General features: G+C 45.9%; 4 protein-coding genes across 4 annotated transcripts; 2 read left to right on the top strand and 2 right to left on the bottom strand.

The window, feature by feature from the left end:
- Positions 1-5,687: 5,687 nt before the first annotated feature.
- LOC117858809 (uncharacterized) lies at positions 5,688-8,057 on the top strand. Its single transcript, XM_034741942.2, has one exon. It carries the CDS (start codon positions 5,786-5,788, stop codon positions 7,910-7,912), a length of 2,127 nt encoding a protein of 708 aa, XP_034597833.2. The 5' UTR covers positions 5,688-5,785; the 3' UTR covers positions 7,913-8,057.
- A 315-nt stretch (positions 8,058-8,372) lies between these two features.
- Positions 8,373-11,721, top strand: LOC117855455 (uncharacterized). Its single transcript, XM_034737811.2, has 3 exons — positions 8,373-8,725; positions 8,856-9,328; positions 9,439-11,721. The coding sequence occupies exons 1-3, from the start codon at positions 8,595-8,597 to the stop codon at positions 11,436-11,438; spliced, it is 2,604 nt and encodes an 867-aa protein (XP_034593702.1). The 5' UTR covers positions 8,373-8,594; the 3' UTR covers positions 11,439-11,721.
- Positions 11,722-13,056: 1,335 nt separating this feature from the next.
- On the bottom strand, positions 13,057-18,993 carry LOC117859257 (protein RAE1). Its single transcript, XM_034742469.2, has 11 exons — positions 18,833-18,993; positions 18,631-18,717; positions 18,489-18,557; positions 18,126-18,319; positions 17,686-17,827; positions 16,558-16,638; positions 15,727-15,855; positions 15,154-15,231; positions 14,018-14,089; positions 13,703-13,783; positions 13,057-13,395 (listed from the first exon to the last, which is right to left on the bottom strand). Exons 1-11 carry the CDS (start codon positions 18,893-18,895, stop codon positions 13,354-13,356), a joined length of 1,038 nt encoding a protein of 345 aa, XP_034598360.1. The 5' UTR covers positions 18,896-18,993; the 3' UTR covers positions 13,057-13,353.
- A 1,964-nt stretch (positions 18,994-20,957) lies between these two features.
- On the bottom strand, positions 20,958-22,565 carry LOC117855260 (protein RADIALIS-like 3). The gene is made up of 2 exons (XM_034737570.2): positions 22,190-22,565; positions 20,958-21,231 (listed from the first exon to the last, which is right to left on the bottom strand). Exon 1 carries the CDS (start codon positions 22,481-22,483, stop codon positions 22,208-22,210), a length of 276 nt encoding a protein of 91 aa, XP_034593461.1. The 5' UTR covers positions 22,484-22,565; the 3' UTR covers positions 20,958-21,231; positions 22,190-22,207.
- Positions 22,566-23,229: the final 664 nt, after the last annotated feature.

Below are 23,229 nucleotides of genomic sequence, written 5' to 3'. Positions count from 1 at the left end.
TGTCACAATCTGCCCTCTCAAAGTCCACATCAGCAAGTGCACTCTCTCTAATGAAGTTATGAATTGCCATGCAAGCGATAATTATGTTGCTTTGCTTTACCATTGGATATGCCAGTAAATCACGCAAAATACGCCATTTGTTTTTCAAAACTCCAAAAGACCTCTCAATCACATTCCTTAGTGATGAATGGGCATAATTGAAAAGCTCTTTTTTACCTCTTGGGAGTGGTCCTTGTCAAAACTCTGGGATATGATATTTCGTACTCTTGTATGGTGAAAGATAACCCGGTCTGTTTGGGTACCCGAGTCCACCAGATAAAATTTTCCTGCACAATCATTTATTTTCGTGTTATATTCAACCAATGGATAGCTATTGTGACAAGTATTGGATCATAGAATAGGGAAGCACCTTCAGGCGGATGAGGAAACTTGTCGCCTTACTTGATCAATGCATCTTTGAAGACTCTCATGTCATGCACCGACCCAGGTCATTCCGTAACAACAAAAGTAAATCTCATGTCGAAATCACATATTGCTAATACATTCTGGCTGGTGTACCCATGTCGTCCCGTATGTTGGACAACCTTGTCCACTGGCACAACAACAGGCACATGTGCTCCATCTATTGCTCCAATGCATTTATCAAAGTAGGGGGAGAATCGTGATGATTGCAGTCTATGATGCACGATACTAAATGTTGGGTCCAATGGCCTAATGATATCACCTGCTAGCTTGCAAACACTACACAATACTTTCTCAAACTTTCTACTGCATGTTTCAGTTGACCTAACAAAATGATCCTCAGTTTGCCTCATGCTTTGAGGGGCACCACAAATCCACACAAACATAGCTAAAGACTCTACTGATGTCATCCTCCTTGTTGACTTTAACCCATAAGATTGGACTAGGATATTGTGTAGCCTATCAAACACATCCCTACTCATCCTGAACATGTTGTAGCAAGATGTCCTATTTCCTAGTGTAGTAATAACCCATTCATAACCAGTTTGGTTTGCAACCCTATATTTAGCTTTGTCTAGGTATGTGTCGTAATAATACATACCGACAGCTGCACAAACAGTAGCAAGTGCCCTCCTCCTCCTCTTCCTTCTTTTCAACCACTCTTCATCGGAATCAGACGACAATGATGAATGAGCAATAGGAATCTGTACAAACAAAATAAAAATGATCAGACTTCATGAACACAAATCACAAACAACTATAGGCTCACAAATACAACACATGACACACAAATGGGATCACAAATATAACAGATGACACACAAATGGGATCACAATTATAACAGATGACACACAAATGGGTTCACAAAATAAGATTGCTCACACATAACAAGGGTTCACAAAACAAGCTAGTTCAAATAGTTCAGACATTATTTTTGGTTCCTCTCAAGCAACTTCAATCTAAATGGTCAGTAGCTTAACTTGTTCCTGATGCACTTCATTTTCAGCCATGTCAACCTAGCTTCATTGTATTAATGTTGAAAAAAATAGTTCGGTTGTATCTTGTGGCAAACAACTCAGTGGCCATGAAAAATTCTTCTGTACCATCTGATGCTCCACATTCCATTGCCAACTTGAGGCTTTGTTCTATCTCATAATCTTCCCTTTCCTAAATTTTCCATCTTTCTTGCATCTCCATCTCCTTTTCCTTCCTCCTGTATTCCATCTCCATCTCCTTTTGCTTCATCTTTACTTCCATCTCTATTTCCCTCTGCTTCTTTATTTGTTCCATCTCCATCTCTTTTTGCTTCATCTTTAACTCCATCTTAACTCTTATTGTGTTTGAGTCTTCAGAGCTTTCTGCTTGCATGGTGTGGACAAGACCCTTGAATATGTGTAGGAACTGATTTTTCCCTTTCTTTGGCGGACTAGATGTTGTATCTTTTGTGCTAGAACTCCTCTTGCGACTGCTATTACTCAATGGGCTTGCATAAACATCAGTTCCATCTTTCTTAAGGTCAAGATCATCTTCTTCTGCATATTCCTCTTCCTCGACGACATCTCTAGGTATAGTCGACGAATTCCCACCCACAACCACCTTCTGGTACATCTCCTGTAAGTCATCAATATAGTGTGGCATGTATCTTGAAAATATCATGCACTCTGAACTCTGTAATACAAAAGAAAACATCAATTAAGATCTTTCACAAACATATAACCTTATACTGAAATTTCTTCAGGAAACTAGAATACCATAATGTTTGTTTTCCACCACTCCTCGTCAGCTATAATGGCACCATTTGGTTTTCTACCTAATCCTGACTGTGACATTGCAAACTTATAGAATTCATAAAGTTTCTTGCATTGTGTCCATCTATTTCTGAATTGTTTGGGGGCATGGTTCAGGTTTGTCCTTTCTTTGATTTTTTGTACCATTTCTTTGTAACCCCTTGTATTCATCTTCCCACCTGGGCAATTTCCTAGCCTCATTTGCTCGACAGCTAGTTCACAAAAGATACCGGTATTTTTTGTGCTCCAATTTGCCTTGTCATACTTGTTCTAACACATAACATGGGAAGATAAATATAGCTCAAATTGTTCTTTTCTAACACACATGACCATGGAAAGGTAGCTAAGATAAGAATGCTTACAGAAGGTAAGGAGTCAACATCTTCATCATCCATCTCTGCTTCATCCACCGTGTTCGTGAACGATGGAAAGGCCGCAGCACCTGAATAAGATGTGCCACGTGTGCAGCCACTAAATTGAGATAACCTTCCCCGTACTGGTGCACGGAGGGGAGGACTTACACCTACAGTTTTGAAAATATAGTCCAAACAGTAAGCACACAGTTAAATAGATCATGATTATTGCACACACTTTATGCACACACTTTATGGGAAAAAATCAGATCAGGACTGAGTTTGAATTCTTAATTGAGTCAAATAACTAAATTGCACACACAATTCTAATTGAGTGTGCAATTCTAATTGAGTCAAATAACTAAATTGCTTCTGATTAATTGTTTAAAATTCTAATTGAGTCCAATGACTCAATTAGTCAAATAACTAATTGAGTGAAACAACTAAATCAGAATTGTTTCTAAATTGTTTCAAATGCCTAAATTGTTTCAAATAACTATGTATAGTTGAACATGCCTAAATTGTTTGAAGGCTCCCAACATTAGAATTGCACAACACATGGCATCTACAACATTTGTACAAACAACTAACCATACCTACAGTAGCATTGGATAGTAGCATTGGAACATGTCTAAATTGTTTCAATTCTCCCAATGGTAGCATTGGACAACACATGTACAACATATCTACAAGTCTCCCATACAAATGAACCATACCATAATCATGATGAAGGAAAGAATGTGAACCTGCGGGCGGCGAATGTGAAGCGCTGACACTCTTTCCACGAGCACGGCGACTACCTCGTGTAGCACTCCTTCCCCGGCCGATCGGAACACCACTTGCGCTTTGACGGGGAGGTTGAAACGAGCCTAGTCTCCCGCCATCGCCATGACCTCTTCCACGATCGAGTAATGCCGAGTACTCATCGATGTAGGGGAATTCCTCTTGCTGCGAGTTGAGATCAAGATTCTCCATCCCAACCCTCCCCAACAATACACTAGGAGCTGCCCGTGCGTGATGTGGCTATTGGGACAGGAGCTCCAACTCATCGGAGTCGGGGATGCCAGGGGGTTGAGGGAAGGATGGACCTGCCGAGGATGAGGCCCCCTGCAAAAAAAATCACGGTAACCGTCCATGATTTCGGGTTTGGGGCTGGGTTGTGGAACACAGACGGCGGCAGATCGAGATGTGGCTGGAGGACCACGGCCGGCGGCGGATTGAGATGTGGCTGGAGGGCCTCGGCCGGTGGCGGATCGAGATGTGGCTGGAGGACCTCGGCCGGCGGTGGATGGAGATTCACTTGGATCGAGATTGAACAGGGGGTGGGGCAGCTTGGATGTGCAGGGCCCGTCGGTGGCGTCGATGTGGAAGGGGGCGGCGCCTTGGATGCGCAAGGGACCGTCGCTGGCTTCGAAGCGCAGGGCTCGTCGGTGGTGTGGGTGCGCAAGGGGGGGCGGCAAGCAAAGCTGAATAGTGAGGGGGCGGCGATGGCGGGGACTATGCAGAGGTGGGCGGCGGCGGATAAGGTGCTGTGGCTGCTGTGGCAGGGCTGTCGCCGGCGAGACGGAGGGATGGCGCAGGGGCGGAGGGAGTGGAAACGACCGGAGAAGAGATGGCACAGGGGCACCGACGGAGGGATGGCGCAGGGGCGCCGCCGCCAGGGATGGCGCACGGGACGCAGGGGAGCGAGATCTGGGGGAGAGAACGAGAGAGAGAAAGGGGATCTGGGGGTAGAGAGTGCGGACGGGGGGAGAGAGAAAGGGGGAGTAAATGAGGGTAGGGGGTAAAGAGCACCTTTTAGTCCTCATAAGCAGCTCTTGTGTTGCTTATGTGCTAAAAATAAGCAACCCCAAAAGCAAGAGTGATTGGTTTCATAAGCAACTTATTTGCTTATTTTAAGTTGTTTATGCATAAGCATGTGAAACCAAATAGGCCCTCAATGCAGTTTAGCAACTCAAACCAAACACCTTTAGCTTATGCATAAGCAACTACAAATAAGCAATTTATTTATTTGCTTATGCATAACCAATGTAAACCAAACGGGCCTAAAAAAACTGCCGGAAGAGGTTTCCCTGTCGGAGCGGGTGTGGTAGGTAGGCCGTAGGCAGCAGATTCGCTCATCGTTACTGTTGAGCCGGCACAGAAGCCCAGCAAGGGATGGTCGAGGCTTCCTGGACCTGGTTCGCTCAGGTGCGAGCGACAGATATGGGCTGGCGGCCTGCCTGACGTTGTGACGCGTTCCACACTTCCACACCACGTTGTTTTCTGCTGCAACAAAAAAAAAAGGGAAAAACTCTTAAACTTTTATTTTCTGCAAACACGAACATATTGGAAAGGGCCGTACCTAGGCCTGCCCATGAGGAATATACTCCGGATACGAGGCTATACCAGCGATAATTTTCTTTTTGTCTTTGCATAATATATACAGCATTCCATCTTAGATGTCCTGCACCAATCCAGCATTTTGACCACTAATTTAAACCACCTTTTCCTCGGCATCAACGGCGACATGTCTTTCCAACGCTACCCTCCAAAGCGCATCACTAATATCACCGGCCATCAGACGGGCCATTAACTAATCCGCTCTCTGTGGAATGGCAAGTTCGTTCAGGCTGCTCAAAGATAATCTCTTCTCTCAACAGACACTGACACCAATGGCAACTGCTGTGAAACCTGAGCTGCCAAGTCCCGATCACGCGAGCCTGGATGGGATAACTACCTAGGCATCTCGCGGATATTCGCCTCAATGTCCACCGGTAACTTCGTTCGACACGAGGACGAGAAGCCACTGCTTTTTGCCTCGTCCCTCGCATGTCAATTTCTTACCTTCGCTTTCCGGACGTCAGTAAAAGAGCAAGCAGTAGAGAGTAATCATTTGGTAATTGTTCTACTTGACAGATTTTACCGTTGGAGGTTACCACGTGACCTTTCGCTGTGCTGAACACATTCTCTATGTAATCCCGTGCTAATATTTTCTCCCTTTTTTTTAAAGCAACTACTGGTAGTTCATAATTTTGGGAGACACTACCACGGAATGGCAGAATGACAGGTTGTGCAGAAATGCCGGTAGTTTCGATGCAACCTTCCTCTCGATCATGTTGGGGGATGCGTCCACAAAATTAGACGTACATGATTGCAAATGCAAGCACATTAGGCGTACAGTACACATGACGTACAGTACACATGACGTACAGTACACATGACACGTACACGTTCGCTCAGCAACCACACTGCCATGGGCTCTATAAATACCGGACCAGTACGGAGGTATCTCCAAGAATCACGCATGCTCCCCGAGTAACAAGCACAGCACGGCAGAACGGCACGACGCCAGCCATGTCCACCGAGAACTACGACCCGTACTACCCCGACCAGCCGGTTGTCGACCAGTACCTCCCGGTATGGGCCAGGCAGCCGGCATTCGGCCCCAAGCCCGCCTTCGTCTGGGCCGACGATGACGACCGGCGCGCCGGCACGCCGTCGTACGCCGCGTTGACGTACTCCGAGCTGAACGCCGCCGTGCAACGCATGGCTCGCGGCCTCCTCGAGACCGTGCGCAGGGGCGACACCGTCCTCCTGCTCGCCTCGCCGGGCCTCCGCCTGGTCAAGTTCATCTTCGCGTGCCAGCGCGCGGGGCTCGTCGCAGTGCCCATCGTACCGCCCGACCCGTCCAAGATTGGCACAGCGACCCAGGGCGCGGCTCACCGCCACCTCCTGCGCGCCGTGTCGCAGACGAGGCCGGCCGCCGCGGTCGCCGACGCGGGGTACATTGGCGCGGTCATGAACTCGCCGGTCGCCGCGCTGAAGCGTCTGCGGTGGGTGTCGGTAGGTGACTTGGAGTGCCACCGGGGTTCGGGTGATGACGCGGCTGCCGGTGACGAGCCGGGACGAACGACGGGCTACGGGGGCTGCGCGCCGGGCGAGACGTACCTGATCCAGTACACGTCGGGCGCGACCGGCGCCCCGAAGCCCGTCGTGGTCACCGCGGGCGCCGCAGCGCACAACGTGCGCGCGGCGAGGAAGGCCTACGAACTCCACCCGGGCAGCGTCATCGCGTCGTGGCTGCCGCAGTACCACGACTGCGGCCTCATGTTCCTTCTCCTCACCGTTGTCGCAGGCGCCACCTGCGTGCTCGCCTCGCCCGCGGCCTTCGTCCGGCGACCGCGCCTCTGGCTCGAGCTCATCTCCGAGTTCAGGGCCACTTGCACGCCGGTCCCGTCGTTCGCGCTGCCGCTGGTGCTCAAGCGAGGACGTCCGGAGCACGGGACGCGGCCGCTCGACCTCGGCAGCTTACGGAACCTTATCCTGGTAAACGAACCCATCTACAAGTCACCGGTCGACGAGTTCGTGGAAGTGTTTGGCCGTGCTGGGCTCGACGCGGCGTCCATCTCGCCGTCCTTCGGGCTAGCCGAGAACTGCACGTTCGTGTCCACCGCGTGGCGCGGAACGGAAGCGAGACTTTGGACTGGCCAGCTGAGCCTCCCGTCGTACAAGAAGCTGTTGCCGTCGGCCAGGCTGCCGTCCCTGGCGTCTTCCGGCGAGGAGCCGGAGATCGACATCGTCCTCGTTGACGGACATACTGGAGACCCCGTTGCGGACGGCGTCGAGGGGGAGATCTGGGTGTCCTCGCCGAGCAACGCGTCGGGGTACCTCGGGAACCCGTCAGCGAGCCGCCAGGTGTTCTGCGCCAGGCTGCCCGGCGGGAGAGCCGGCGGCGCGATCTTCGTGCGCACGGGCGATTGCGGCGTGGTGCGCGGAACGGAGCGGTATCTCTACGTGCTCGGCCGGAGCTCGGACGCCATCGCCACCGACGGGCAACGGCGGCGCGTGCACGCGCACTACGTCGAGACGGCGGCTTTCGACAGCTCGGCGGATTCGCTGAGAGGAGGCTGCATCGCCGCCTTCGCCACGTCGCCGTCGTCCGTGGCGGTCGTGGCAGAGCTCCAAAAGGGAAGAGGCAACAGTGCGCATCCGGGTAGCATCTGCGACGGCATAAGACGAGCCGTGTGGGAAGAAGAAGGCGTAAAGGTCGGGCACGTCGTGCTGGCCGAGAGCGGCGGCGTGCCGAAGACTACGTCGGGGAAGCTGCGACGAGGCTTGGCGAGGGAGATGCTCGCCGGCAGACTGATCCCCAAGGTTTTCGAGGTGCTCTATGACCAAGACGCCACGTGCGTACGGGGCGGCGGCGATGACATGGAGGTGTGTGGGACGAGTTGGGTGGTAGGGGAGGCCGGAGGGGAGGTTGCTGGCATGGTCGTCATGGCCAGCGGGAGTGCTAGTCACCGCCTGCGTTTGCAATCGTCTCTCTGAAGCTTGCTTGTACAACTGAGTGTTGTTGAGTGTGAATTGTGCGGCCATTTTTATCCTTTTGCTTCCGCATGTACGTAGAACAATCGTTCTACGACTGAATACAGGTATCCGTGTAAATTAATACACAGACGCATGCATAACTATATTGTGCGCCACAGCTTCAGTTTTTATTTATTTACAGATCTATTCATAAAGAGCAGATAAATGGAGGGGAACGTTGGAAACTACTCCCTCTGTCAAACTTTACAAACTTTGACCAATAATTAGTTAAATTATAAGCATATTTAGTATATAAATTTTGCATTTACATATTTGTATTTAAATTTATTTTGAGATGATATTGAGTTTTTAGTGGTTGACATTATATTATAAGAGAAATTAAAAGTCAAAATCTATTTTGAAAGACCTTTCTCCCATTCAAATACGCCTATCATTTCTGGATCGGAGGAAGCATGAATCAAGACCACAAATGGAGAGCCTCTGCCTCTCTGCACTCTACCGTTCCGAGCAATGTTCTCGTCCACAACCGTTCCAGCCGCTCATCTTGGTCAGAAACAACTAAACATAGGAGCCTAGGAGGGGAGTCCCATCCTATATAAATGCGCGCTCGTTCATGCATCTCAGATCAAAATCCTCCTTTCATTAGAAGAGTGCGGAGGCGAGTTAGAGAGAGAGCTCAGCAATGGCGAAGGCTTCTAATACTTCCGTAGTTCTCCTAATGCTGCTCATCGCAGCATGGAGGACGACGCCGGTGCTGTCCCATGCCAAGCCCAGCAAGCCAGCGGCCGAGCCGGAGCTGGAATACGGGCCCCGGTACGATGACATTTTCTTCTTGATCTCCATTGCCATGCATGTAGATCGCTCATATCTTGTGTGCTATTGATCTGTTCTTCTTGATCTATTCTTCAGTAATTAATCTGTTTCTTTCTGGGGGCTTAATTAGGGCGAAGGCGACACCAAGCGCGGCAGTTACCAATAAGGGAGGACCGGTACATCCCAGCAACCAGGCAGCCGCTGACGCTGCGATCCTGCTCAGGGCCAAGGAAGAAATGGCAAAGCGCATGGTGAAGCACATAGAGATCATCATCAACAGCGTGAAGCTCGTGGTCCAGCTGAAGGCGGCGCTGCTGATTAAGTCAGCGGAGTTCATGAGCGCCATGGCCGGCGAGGTCTCGATGCACCTCACCAAGGTTGCCCAGGCACACGCCCAGGTCGCCGCGGCCGACTGCGTGGCGGCGCTCAAGATTCAGCAGGACATCCTGAGGAAGGCCTCGGAAAGCTGCAAGGCTATCTCCCATGATGTTGCGATGACACACAAGGCGAGGCAAGAGATGTTGAAGGGCGTGGCGCACGACCTTGTTAAAGCTGCAGGAGACATAGCCGCCAGCATGAGAATCATGGCTGAAGCTGCAGCTGGTAATAATGCTTAATCATTCTCACACTTTTTTTTTGTCAACCATCAACTCAAGGTTCACCTCTTTACCATATGAAACGTAACATATATAATGGCTTTGCTTATATTGTAGGAGTCGCCGGTGGGGTAACAGTTGGTGTTGGCATACACGGCAACATCCATTTCCGTGCTGGTATTGACGCTCACGTTGGTGCTAAAGCCGCCGCCGCCGCTGCTGCTGCTGGGGCTCAAGTTAGCGGTGGGGCTGGAGGGGTAGCTGAAGCAAGCAAGAGCGCTAGTATCAGTGCAGGTGGTAGCACCGGTGCTGATGCCAGTGCTGGGGCTGGTGGCGACGAAGCTGTTTCTGGAGATGCAAGTAAGAGCGCCGGTGCAGGAGGATACGCAGGCGGTAAGACTGAAGCCGGTGCTGGAGTTGGTGGCGATGCAGCTCTTTCCGGAGGCGCTAAGGTAGGCGGTGGCGTTGGAGGAAACGCCGGTGCTGATGCCAATATTGGTGCCGGTATCGGTGCTGGCGTTTCCGGAGGCGCTAAAATTGGTGCCGGTATCTCTGGAGGAGCTAAAATTGGTGCTGGAGTTGGAGGAAAGGTTGGTGGGAGTGGTAAAGCCAATGTTGATGTTGGCGCTGGTGCCGGTGCAGGCGCTAACATTGGTGCTGGTGCCGGTGTTGGTATGTCCGGAGGTGCTAAAATTGGTGCTGGAGTAGGAGGAAGCGTTGGTGGGAGTGGTAAAGCCAATGCCGGTGCTGGCGCTGGCGCTGGTGCTAGTGCTGATGCTAACATTGGTGCCGGTATTGGTGCTGGTGTTGGTATATCTGGAGGCGCTAAAATTGGTGGGGGCATTGGAGGAGCTGTTGGTGGGAGTGGCAATGCCAACGCCGGAGCTGGTGCAGGAATTGGTGCAAGTGGCAATGTCGCGAAATCTGTTGAAGTTGGTGGGGACATCGGCGGGAATGCTAATGCCGGAGTTGGTGCTGGCATAGGCTTCTCCAAAAGCGCAACAATTGGTGGTGCTGTAGGAGGAAATGTTGGTGGCAGTGCCGGTGTTGGTGGTGGTTTTGGCGGGAATGCTGGCGGAAGTGGCAGCGCTAATGCTGGTGCTGGAATTGGTGCAAATGCTGGTATTGGTGTATCCGGAGGTGCTAAAGTTGGTGGAAGTGTTGGTGGTGGTATTGGAGGAAATGCTGGTGGGAGTGGCAATGCCGGTGCCGGTGCCGGTGCCGGTGCTAGTGCAGGAATTGGTGCAAATGCCGGTATTGGTGCGGGTATCGGTTTCTCAGGAGGTGCTAAAGCTGGTGGGGGTGTTGGTGGCGGTATTGGAGGAAATGCTGGCGGGAGTGGCAATGCTAATGCTGGTGCCGGAATTGGTGCAAATGCTGGTATTGGTGCAGGTATCGGTGTTTCAGGAGGTGCTAAAGTTGCTGGGGGTGTTGGAGGAAACATAGCTGGTAGCGGTAATGCCAACACGAATGCTGGCACTAGTGTTGGTGTGGGTATTTCCAAAAGTGCTACAGTCGGTGGTGTTATTGGAGGAAATGCTGGTGGAAGTGGCAATGCCAATACCGATGCCAATGCCGGTATTGGTGCAAATGCGGGTGCTGGTGTCTCTGGAGGTGCCAAAATTGACGGTGGTGTCGGAGGAAAAGCAGGAGGGAGCGGCGATGAATACACCGGTGGCAGCGGTAGCACAAGTGCTGGTGTGGCAGCTGGTGGATCTGGAGGTGCTAAAATTGGCGGTGGTGTTGGAGGAAATGCAGGAGGGAGTGGCAATGCCTACACCGGTACCAGTGGCACCACAAGTGCTGGTGTGGCAGCTAGTGGATCGGGAGGTACCAAAATTGGCGGTGGCATCGGAGGAAATGCAGGAGGGAGTGGCGATGCCTACACCGGCGGCAGTGGCAGCGGCAGCGCAAGTGTTGGTGCGGTAGCTGGTGGATCCGGCGGTGCCAAAATTAGCGGTGGTGTCGGAGGAAATGCTGGAGGAAGTGGTGATGCCTACACTGGTGGCAGCGGTAGCGCAAGCGCTTCTGGTGGAGGCAAGGCTGCCGCTGGAGCTAGCAAGTCATCAGGAGGCGGAGGGGATTTTGGCTATGGTTCATCGTCGAAGGAGCTCTAGAGAAGAGATGGCCATTGCAGCAGCGATATCTTTGCAATATGCTCGATTTCAGAGCTTCATTTTTGCGGAACCGGTTCCAGAGATTTTCCTCTTCTTTTTTTTTTGTTTACTGCATATACTATTGGCAAATGTCTATCAGTAGTGTGGAGGTAACATGGCTACTCCCCTCGACTAGACATTACACTAAACAATTGTATACGGTATCCAATAACAATGCCATGTAACAAGAGTCGTGAGACTACTTTTTATGATTAACATATCTATGCAACATGTCTTCAGTTTATAGTTTCACAGTGTCGTTTCAAGCTTCAATATTGTTTTTGTTATTGCACAAGTTGTGAGAATATCAATGTAAATAAGACGTGCTTGGAGGCACAAGACGAATAGTCACTGATCCAAACAACACACATTGTTTTACTCTATTCGTTCCAAAATAAAAGATGTTTTAATTTTCTTCTGAATCAAAATTTCCTAACTTTAAACAAGTTTGTTGAAAAATAGACCAACATTTACAATATCAAAATAGTTTTATTTATTCTACCATAAAATATGTCTTAGACAATATTGTAGACTTTTTAAAAATTGTATATTTTTTTACTTTGGACAACCAAAATTGTCTTAGATGTTGGAACATATACTCCTACCTAGAGCTGAAGGTACTTTCATCAATGGCTTCTAAAACAATGAGGATCCATAGCTCAATTTAAAAAAAAATGTGCTTTTTGGCTATGATGACTTCTTCTAGGCCCTAAGGGTCTGATTGGTTGGGCTCCAAAATGTGCCAAACCAAAATCAGGGCAATGCCAATAATTTTGGCACTCGCTTGGTTCAAATTCAAAAAATCTGCCGTGCCGAAGTATGGTACCAATGGTGGGTATGTAGGTGAATATGGTATCTCTACGTGAATATGGATATTGAAGCTTGTAGTAATTTGGACTACATGATCGCTGTGTGTGAATAAGGATATTGAAGCTTGTGGTATTTTAGGCTGTGAATATGGATGGCATTTTGGACCATATAGTAGTCCTGTGTGAATATGGATGTTGAAGTTTATCTTGGACTGTATGGTAGCCTTGTACGAATATGGATGCTAAACCTTGTGGCATTTTGGACGAGCTCTAGGTAGACACATTAATGCACTTGCTTGTGATATTTTGAAAGTGTAGTAGATTGTTAGGAGTATGCTATTGTAACTTGTCCTACGTAAAACTGCTGTAGGTGGTTAGGAGAGTAGTACACTGCTATAGCACAAGGTTTATTATTTTGTGTTGATCTTAGATGAAGATGTCTGGATCTGATGAACTCCTGAACTCCTTTACATAACATGTAAATATATTATCAATAGTGAACATTTGTTATGCAAGCTACATGTTCTAAAAATGTGTGCTAGTATGAATCATGGACATTGGCAATTGTGTTTTGGCATCAAACCAATTGGAGGTCAAAATTTTGGCTGCCACATTTTGGCACCCAACCAAGTGCCATCCTAAAACTTTTACCCAGATTTTTGCAGGCAAAATTTGGCATGACTAGCACAGAATTTGGCAGGCAAGTTTTCGCCTGCCCCTAAATTCTGAACCAGACGGGAACAAATTTTGATGCAGTACCAGAATGGATCTGACAAAAATGGTAACCAGCGTCTCACGTTGCATATAGGAGTGCTTTTCATGCCACCTACTAATAGTAAGATCCATTCTAGAGATAAGCTACCGTCAGAACAATATCTAAGGCTACTTCCAGCTAACATGTCGCACATACAGCAATTGTTGTGATATTGAATTTGCTTTCAGTCTCATGTACGAAGAAATACCCTAACAATCAAGAGCGGACCACTCATGTGAGTGACCAGCAGCAGTGAGCTCATCTTTTTTTTATCAGTCTACGAGCACCAATCTTCAATTTGCCATTGGCATGACTACTTCTTTCCAGTACGGGGCTTTCCTTTGACATCAGATTCCTACAAACCAAAACAGCAACGATCAAAGAAGAAACTATCAGACAAGGAATAAACAAAAGATAGCTACCATCATCCAAGCAAAACAGCCGCATAGAAATGATCATTCAAAATTACACCGAGTTAACATATGAAAACTTCAAATCAACCAACTGCAGTTGGTCCATATTAACAGTTCAAATTGTTTGAGAAGAAAAAAAAGAGCACAGATACAATTTGAGCTTATCATGTCCGTTGTAGCTTTTCTAAAATCAAATGAACCACACAAAAAATTATTGTGCACAAGACATCTAGTAAAAAGGGTACAAACCTGCACGCTATGTATAAAGATATTTGTCTTTGCAGTAGAAGGATTATGCTTCTCAGCGCCCTTGCTCCAATCATAACATACCTAAACAAATGATCAGCAAATTTGGACTTTTAGTACACACGTCTCAGCAAGAAGAAATATAATAAAGCATGAGAAATCATTAAACTTTCAGACTAATAACTTGAGGAATGAAAGACTTATGGTTGGTAACTACTATGAAGCATGTAGGAACAATAAGTATCAAAAGCAACCATGTGTATCTGATAAGTTATTCCAGTTCAGTCTGCAGATGCTGAAAATCAACAGATGACCTACCGCATAAGCAAATATAGAGCCGTCCTGATTGAATGTACTGCATGTGATGGGCGCTGGACACTTACTAAATGCCTGTTAAAGAAAAGGGCAAATCAGAGGTAAACCTTTAAACAGTACATACAAATTTCCATATTAAGGTTTCAAATTGTTGGCAAATCAATGATATGTTATTGAGCAGATTTTCCCCTCTTCGTAGCCAACCACCACAATGCTCAAAACAATCTGTTAACAATGTGCATGTATATCATTTGCAATTTATTCTTTAACACAGGGCGTTGAAACAAAGCACAAGGAAGATATAGCATAGCAGACTTGCAGTTTCACTGAAGTAGCTAGCGGTCTTTTGCTACTCATTAGAAAATAAGTACCATTCACAGGCACGAGCAGTTTCACAGTTGAGCAACAGAGAACTTGAGCGATATCTGAACTTGAGTGCAGAAAACTTACATTTAATATTCAGATAAATCCGACTTTTCAACAAATCCCACTGTTCTAAAATGGATACCATTTTAGAAAGTTGTTATTAGTTTACAAACAAATGTCATTTGGGGTTTTCAATGCAACACCTCCTAGCAAATGTCCAGTGGGCTAAGAGAGCTGGCAGAGTAATCAACAGGGGCAAACTACTGAAAGGAATATTTTAACTCCCCCTTTATTCTACATGGATTAGACTAAAATGACAAATATTTCAGATCAGAGGGATAGTACAACTGTACAAGGACATCACTAAGGTCCTCTAGTCATGAGTAAATGTTATTGTAAACAAACAGTCTAACACATAAGTTCAATCCCCGATTCCAATTTGTAAAACTGATAAATAGTTACATCATCCATTTTAGCATCTTTTAAACAAGTCTACTTACACAATCTTCATATGATCAGTCTCATTCATGAAAACATGTAGGTCAAAGTTAAAATGGTTTAACTGCATGCATTCTAGGATATAAATTGCTTTTGACAGAATGGAATAGCTCACAGAGAACAACCACCAGGTCATTGTTACTACACATTATTTTTCCAATTCCCTTTCATATAATGGTTCGTATAAAAATATATGTTAAAAAACAATGACAATAACTACTCTGACCAATAGAGAATGTAAGATATATCTTTAAAGAATATTAGGGGAAACACACCTTCAGCCTTTGCTTACTGTCCTTATCCCAAAAATTGAAACCTCCATCAGATCCTGTAGTAGCAAATGTACCGTGCACCTGGATGGAATGCATACCATGACAATTAGAATTGCTTAGTTGAATGAACTGTGAAGTAGCTAAAATTAACTGCTCCTATGCTGGTTAGCCAGTGCTCCCTCCGTTCCAAATTATTGACCTAAGTCAAACCTCTGTAACTTTGACCAGGTTGATAGAAAAATTTGTTAATTTCCACAGTACTAAATATATCACAATCAATACATATTTCATGGTGGATTTAATGAAACTAATTTGATGTCGTAGATGTTGGTACTTTTCTTCTATAAATTTAATCAAAGTTAGACAAGTTTGACTTAGGACAAAACTAAAGTGACCAATAATTGGGAACGGAGGGAGTATTCAGTATTTAAATGAAGTCCAAGGTGAGATTGTGAAATTTCTACCTCGAAATTGAAACATTAAAGGTTTTATGGATCTCGAAGAACCTATATTCAATCTAAGGAAGTGATAATACAAAATATTTGAATAACATATTATAGAAGAAAAAGATCTCACAGGATGGAAGTTCAGTGAGTTAACAGAGTATATATCATTGCCATCACGGTGACATTTGAATGTAAAGTTTTTGCTTTGCTGAGAGTCATCCACATGATGAACACCAACTCTTCCTTCTATAGATCCAACCTTCAAAACAAGTAAAAGATCAATCAGCCGTGCAAAACAAGTAATTGGCCATTCATCCACTGCCACATAGATCACTGATTCAATCGCTAACAATTCTGGACCAAAACACTAAAAAACTGTTAGCAACAGGTACAAGCAAACAAGAACAAGGAATATCATATACATCACACCGAGTCAATAAAATTTATTTACTACGGCAACATTGGGAGAAATTGTTTCAAGTGAGAAACTCTGCTGATGAGAAATGAAATGAATGCCTAATAGCAGTTGTTTTAAAGAATTCTAAAAGGGTTGACATCGATATTCCTTTGCGCTCTGAAAAATAGCCACTTTGCACTCTGGAAAATCGTGTGCAAAATGGTGATAAAAACAACGCAGGATTAGCCACACCTTAGTTCAGAGGGAAAATGTTGGGATAATACTTACAATAATAACTTGTTTTATGAAATAACCACTATATATTTTTTTCATATTTAGCTCCTTAAGAATATATAATAATTCTTTACAACACCTTTCTATCATATTTCACAAAACAAAAACAACCACCTGTATGACATTACAAGGACAAGCCCACTAGCTCATATATATTTTTTCTTGCATTTTGATGGAGGCCACATTTGGGTGTTATACAAGATTTAACCAGTTAGCGACATAGACTATTGTAGAGATGAAATACACAGAAAAACCAAACTGGAGTGTTACCAAAAACCCTTGTTGATCAGGAAATGCGGCAAGACACCTCGTCTGGAGCTTCAAAGGTGATACAATTCTCTTGAATTCAGCCTGTTACAAGGTACTGAGAAAATCAAAAGGTGCAAATATGATAGAGATTTGCTTATATTATTTTAGGGCCCGTTTGGTTCCTTTGCTTATTTTTAAGCAAGTGTCACATCAATGTTTAGATACTAATTAGGAGTACTAAACGTAGACTATTTACAAAACTCATTACATAAGTGGAGGCTAAACAGCGAGACGAATCTATTAAGCCTAATTAATCCATCATTAGCAAATGTTTACTGTAGCAACACATTGTCAAATCATGGACTAATTAGGCTTAATAGATTCGTCTCGCCGTTTAGCCTCCACTTATGTAATCGGTTTTGTAAATAGTCTACGTTTAATACTCCTAATTAGTATCTAAACATTCGATGTGACGGGTGCTTAAATTTAAGCAAGTGAACCAAACCAGGCCTTAGTGGATAAACCTGCAGAGTTCGATTAGATGAAACAGGTTCAGGTGGGTGCCTCAACCCCATTGTTTTGTTAAATAAAAAACAAACAAGGCAACTAGACAACATTTAATTACTTATCTACTTTTTGCCAAAAGATAACCCAAAAAGGAATAATTTTGTCTCCTCATCGTTGTTTGCAACTCCCTTCACCCTGTTACTCAAAACACATGCTGGTCGCATGAGAAATGTTACATGATTGAGAATATATCATAGTTTTCAGCTCTGAACTCATAAATGTTTCAACAACTGAGATGCAAACTATTTTCTTCCACAGTTTCTCATACCATTGGACCATTTTACCCATTGAAAACTGAACGGGATTGAGGCACTGAATGCAACAGCATATTGTTATTTTTAAAATTTTCTGACCAGGGTAAGACTAGATTACAGTCGACATTCTCAAGTGGTTGTATGCCTTCCTCTCAAGTATTGGTTTCACTAACTCACAATAAATCAGTTTTCATGAAAATGGATGGTCACATATTTGATCAGGACATCAGGTTGGAAGTTCTAAATTCCTTACCATTCATTTGTATAGCCAGAATACAACCAAAATCATCTAAAGAGTTACAGAGGAGATGAGGATAATGTAACTTACCTGTGGATTCTGCAGATTGAAGACTATTACATTGCGATCAGCAGTGCCAACCACCATGAGAGGATAACAAAGAGATAGAGCATAACATCGCTCAGGAAGTTGCTGAACATGCACTGGTTGAGGTTGCCTAATGTCCCAGTACCTTAACAGATTGAAAAAAGATTGATAATACGAGGATAGCCATCTTGATAATACCAAATCGATTAATGGGTTCTTTGGTTTTATACATATGTAAGCATTAGGACAGGAAAATATGTAGTTGTTGGTGAAAACAAAAGTTGTCGGTAATAATGTTGAGGTTATCTACAAGTTATTTACGTGGACACTGCATCGCTGCACCTCCATTGTTATGCAATACATCAGCAATAAAACATTGAACTGGACCAGACATTACTGTGTGAGCTAATTGTAGAGGAATCGAATTTATCTTGTCTCCATACCTCAAAGTCTTGTCCCAGCTTCCACTGACAAGAAGATTCATCTGTGGCACCCAGGCGAGCTCTTTGACAGGCGCCTCATGGCCTGATAAGGTTGTGGGCTGCCCACCAGACAGCAGCGGCCACATTTTAATCTGCTTATCACATCCTCCCGAGAAAACGGTCATCCCATCATCCTTCCATGCCGAGCACAGCACCTACGTGGAACAAAATCAGCCTACAGGTCACATCATCACAAAATGCAGGCAAGACAGAGGGATCTAGAAGCCCACAAATGCCCCAGACCAAACAGCTCTGCATCCATATAATTAGCTAATGGGAGCAATGAATCACTTGTGAAAAAAATGCTAAGATGAATCACAATACCGGCTGATCGTGCGAAATCGAGGCCTTAGCTTGGCATCCCCCACCAGGCAGGACCTCCCAGCACCGAACCTGCACGCGGAAGCTATCAGGCCAACCGCATATTTCCCCGTATACAGGCTTCTGACAGCGGCGGGGAGCTCACCTGTTTATCCCATGAGGTAGCTACGAGATGGTTCGCCTTGGGGCTGAAGCTGAGACTGGAGACCGAGTCTTCGGGCGCCGGAGTCACCTGCAGCAGAAAACGGAAACAGCACCGGGTCAAATCGAACCCCGGAGAAGGCATTTTCTACCCGGTGAGGCGGAAGGGCGGTCACAATCGCGGCCGCACGAGCGCGCGCACGCACCTCGACGGATTTGTTAGGGTTCTGATTGGCGGCGGTGGCGCCGGCGGGGCTGAAGCTCGCCATTGCGGTGGGGAGGCGTTCGCCGAATTCGGGAGCGGAGACAGGGAAGGAGAGGGGAGGGGAGAGGCCGGGATTTCAGAGGTTTTTGGAAGGGTTTTGGTTTTTTAACAGGGATCTGGGAGGGGAGTTGCGTGAGATTGACGCCCCGCGCGGCCGCGCCAGCCCGCGGGCCAAGGATTCAGGTCGCGTGGGATGGACGCTTTTGGGGAGAGCACGACGGTTGGGCCCGGATTCTCAGCCCATATGGCGGGGTGCAGGCCGGCATCGGAGCTGCACCCGCTCTGCGTTGCCGTGTGCGGAGCTGCACGTTTTTTCATTATTTTTTCATTAAGCTGCCAAGATTTTGCTTCTCATACATAATTCATTTTCATTCATCTGCACGCACGAAGTAATGCATAGCCTATAAAATGGTGAAATTCCTAATATGAGTGTGTGCCATTCTCCTATGGTGCAACCTTTTTATCGGACAAGTGTATCCCCCACATGAACCAACAACCAATCGAACCCTTTAATTTCTTTTTTTTTTCTGTGCATGGGCAAACAATGGATGTTATCTCCCATGACTTCGCTACACCCTGACTCTGACCCTAGAATCCGACGAGAGCAAAGCCTTGATGCACCTCTACTGAAAACCTATTTCTTCATGGCTTCATCGCTCCCTCTCTAAGGCATAAAAGGGCATACAGGACAAGGCGCATGCCCTTTTAACTGTAAGATGAGCTTTTCTTTTGTTGTAAAAAAGATGTAAGATGAGGTTGTGATGCTGAAAAGGGGAATAGACACCAAAGAAGAATGGTGATGGTCCTTTTTAAATTTCCTTGACATTTTGAAGAAATAGAAATTTTTTAAATGTTTTGGAGAAAGTCTTTGCTAGAAATTTAGTAAAATATTTTCCATAAATTAGTTCAAAAACATTTTTAAAAATATCTTTTTTCTAAAATGTTTTAAATCTTTTTGAAATTTTACTAAGTTTTGCTTGGAAATTTTGGCTTGAAAGATTAAACTTAACTTTTCTAACTACCTTTTTCCTCAATATTTTTGAGCTAAACGTTTGTCTCATATTTTGTTCTAGGTTGTAGAAGATTCGGTGTATGGATTCAAGAGAGAAGAGGAAGATAAGTGTGATCGCAAAGGCTACATCATATTCGATCTAATTTTAGAATGCACTTAGGATGAAAAGGGAAAGAGGGAGAAGCCCAATATTTAGTTTAAATTGGAAAAGCCCGAAGGATGTCTCCTTGTGCGTTCCTAAAAATAAAAGTGTCCCATTCACAAGTACCCTCCCACAGTTTTCCAACATTCATGTGTTGTTCCTTTTGCAACTTTGATTATACTTTCCCACAAGTACTCTCCCACAGTTAACTCAACAATGGTGTGGTTAGGGGTATTCCTGAGTATATCGAGCAATTAGCGCTCGGAGATTGTAACTCTTCCATGACTTAATCAATGAAGACTCTCTTTTCTAGCAAAAAAGAATTGATTATACTTTCTTCAGCAAAAAAACGTAAAGAATGTTTTGGAAACTTTGATTATACTCTCTTCAGCAAAAAAAACCTACATGATGTTTTGGACGTGTGGCATAGTTTTCAATGCATGCCTTTGATAACTATATTTCTGCTAAGCATACTTTTTAAGATCCAGTGAATTTATAAGATATAGTAGTATCTTTTAAGGCGAATCTAAACAGGAATTTCATGTTTCCAAACCAAATATTTCAATTTTTTGACTGAATTTTACCCAAAACGTTAGGATTTGTGACCGTAGCTAGGGTGAGTATCAGAATCTTTTTAGTGTAACTTGAGCCTAACGGGCTACAGGTCGTATAGTTAAAAATCTAACTGCTTGGTGTCCTTAAGTTACATTCCTAATTATTGTTGCGTGTCCAACCAATGTGCAATTTGGCGGTTTACATGGGATAATAATGTGCAAGATTTTGGTTATAGGGTGCCGTTGAGTACTGCAAAACATAGCAAAAGAGAGGTAAAGACTCGGCGCATTAATGTCGGCACATCTTATACAATAGTATGAAACAAATCTACTAAATTTGAACGAGGACAAAGGTTGATTAACTGGATGCAGAATGAAGGACCTTTTTATTTCACTTTTACTCAAAGATACATTATACACATACAGAGATTTTACAATAGATGAACAGACTACTGCATACTACATGGGAGATCGATTGATCTGCAAACTAGCTAGATAGTGGTAGATATTCACATGCGGGCTCGGATCGGATGCTCCGGCCACTTTGCTTTTGCTTGAGTTGCTCTCTTTGTAGGCACGCCCACTGACGACTTGAATGTCGCCTAGATTCTTCAGGTGCTTCTGAGTTCATCCTGCACAAAGAGTAGAGTCGTGGATCAGCTGCATGCGACTTTACAGATTCTATGCAGCAGATTCTAGTCTAGAAGTTGATGCCTTGGTGAAATGGTAGTACATATATACACCGGCATGCTATTCAAGAGCTGACAAATTGACACGAATGGGTATTTGTTCAGCAAGTCCCAGGTGGCAGCCGGCATGACTGAATCGTTCTCCAGCACGATGTATTAGGGAGGTAGTCGTCTTTTGACTTGCCATACAAATTAACCATCAGAGGCCACGGACACCCAACCCAACAGCTGCGAGGGGCCTACTAATTTGGGGATCTTATTCCAGTCTTGAAGCCCAATTTTCGAACTTAAACGTTCTAGAAACTTTGATCCTCTCCAATAACTAGCTGCAGCATCAGTATGGTACAGGAGAATTCTAGCACAGAACTAGACTTGAGCTAGTAGCCTAGCACTATCTGTTTCAGCTAACTTGAGCTTCAAGCTGCCGTTAAGCCTTTTTAGTTACTCCACCGGTGGAGTACCAGGGGTGTTTAGATACCACCCGCTAAAGTTTAGCACCTATCATATCGGATGTTTGGATACTAATTAGAAGTATTAAACATAGGCTAATTACAAAACTAATTGCACCGATGGAGTCTAATTCGCGAGACGAATCTATTAAGCCTAATTAGTCCATAATTTGACAATGTGGTGCTACAGTAACCATTTGCTAATGATGAATTAATTAGGCTTAATAGATTCATCTCGCGAATTAGCCTAGGGGTTATGCAATTAGTTTTATAATTAGCTCATATTTAGTCCTCCTAATTAGCGTCCGAACATCCGATGTGACACTGCTAAAATTTAACACCTACTATCCAAACACCCTCCAAGAGGCGGTTGACTACTTGACTCACACTGTCACACAGTGTCAGAACCGAAAACTAATCGGATCACCATTAAACTGTAGCTCGATCTTTACCTGTCATGTCGTCTCGGCCTAGTAGCCGCCCATGGTCATGTTGGCGGGGGCACCGCCGCCGGGGCACCTGTATGCGGGGAAGGGCACCTTGCCGGCCTCGATGCGCTTGACGTCCTCGACCAGGATCTCGTAGTAGCGCCTGACCTCCTCCGCCGACTTCCCCCCCACGGCGCGCGCGATGTTGTGCCACCGGTCCGGCGTCTCCTTGTCGTACACCGCCAGCGCCTGCTCGAACAGCTTGTCCTGCTTCTTCGTCCACTGCGGCCTCGACGAGCTCATCGACATCGACGCCATCTCTGAGATATGTTAGCGAGCTGCTGGACAAGGAGGGCTAGCTCGCTCGCTTGGCTTGTGGCTTGTGATGAGAAGAGGAGCGTGGGAAGCAGCGCTACTTATAGGGAGGCGGCCCGTGAAGGATGGCGCCTGTGCTGTGCAGGCTCTCCGGTGGGATGGGGCCACGGGAAAGCCGGGAGAATAAGGCATCGCCGCATCGGTGAGCCGGAGCCTGGAGAGCCAGAATGAGTGTCGCCAAGGACGAACAAAGATTTGTGTCCCAGGGAAGTGGGGGATATATCTCGTCTACCTTTTTATCGCTTCAGCCCGTCCTGCTGTGTAGCTAGCTACCGGCTTAGATGCATGGACGGATGGGCACTGGACAGTCAGGTCGTGTCGTGACCCAACCCCGCCGAACTGTGCAGAATCCCTGGCAACTTGCGACTGGTCCGGCCAGGGGGCACCTGGGCACTCGTGCTCGCTGCTCATGTGTACGCACTGGAGACCACATGAGCTCCTGTGCAGATTATTGGCGACCAGGCTGCCGATAGCTCTGTACATGTGCTGTAAAACTTGCAATGGCTCTATGTGTTGCTTGTAGTCTTGCGCTTGGCGCATGCTGGCTATCTTGAGACCTGCTTGTACTGCACGTCTACACTAGCTCCAAGAAGGTGTGTGGCTTCAAGTTCCGTTTTAGTGCTGATCCTAACACGGCTTTTTGATCATTGGATCTGTACATATAGTACGTCCTCACCGAGGATGGAAAT

The sequence above is a fragment of the Setaria viridis genome, chromosome 5 (genome assembly GCF_005286985.2).
Source record: "Setaria viridis chromosome 5, Setaria_viridis_v4.0, whole genome shotgun sequence".
NCBI classification, from domain to species: Eukaryota; Viridiplantae; Streptophyta; class Magnoliopsida; order Poales; family Poaceae; genus Setaria; species Setaria viridis.
This window is presented reverse-complemented; position numbering and strand designations above follow the sequence as displayed.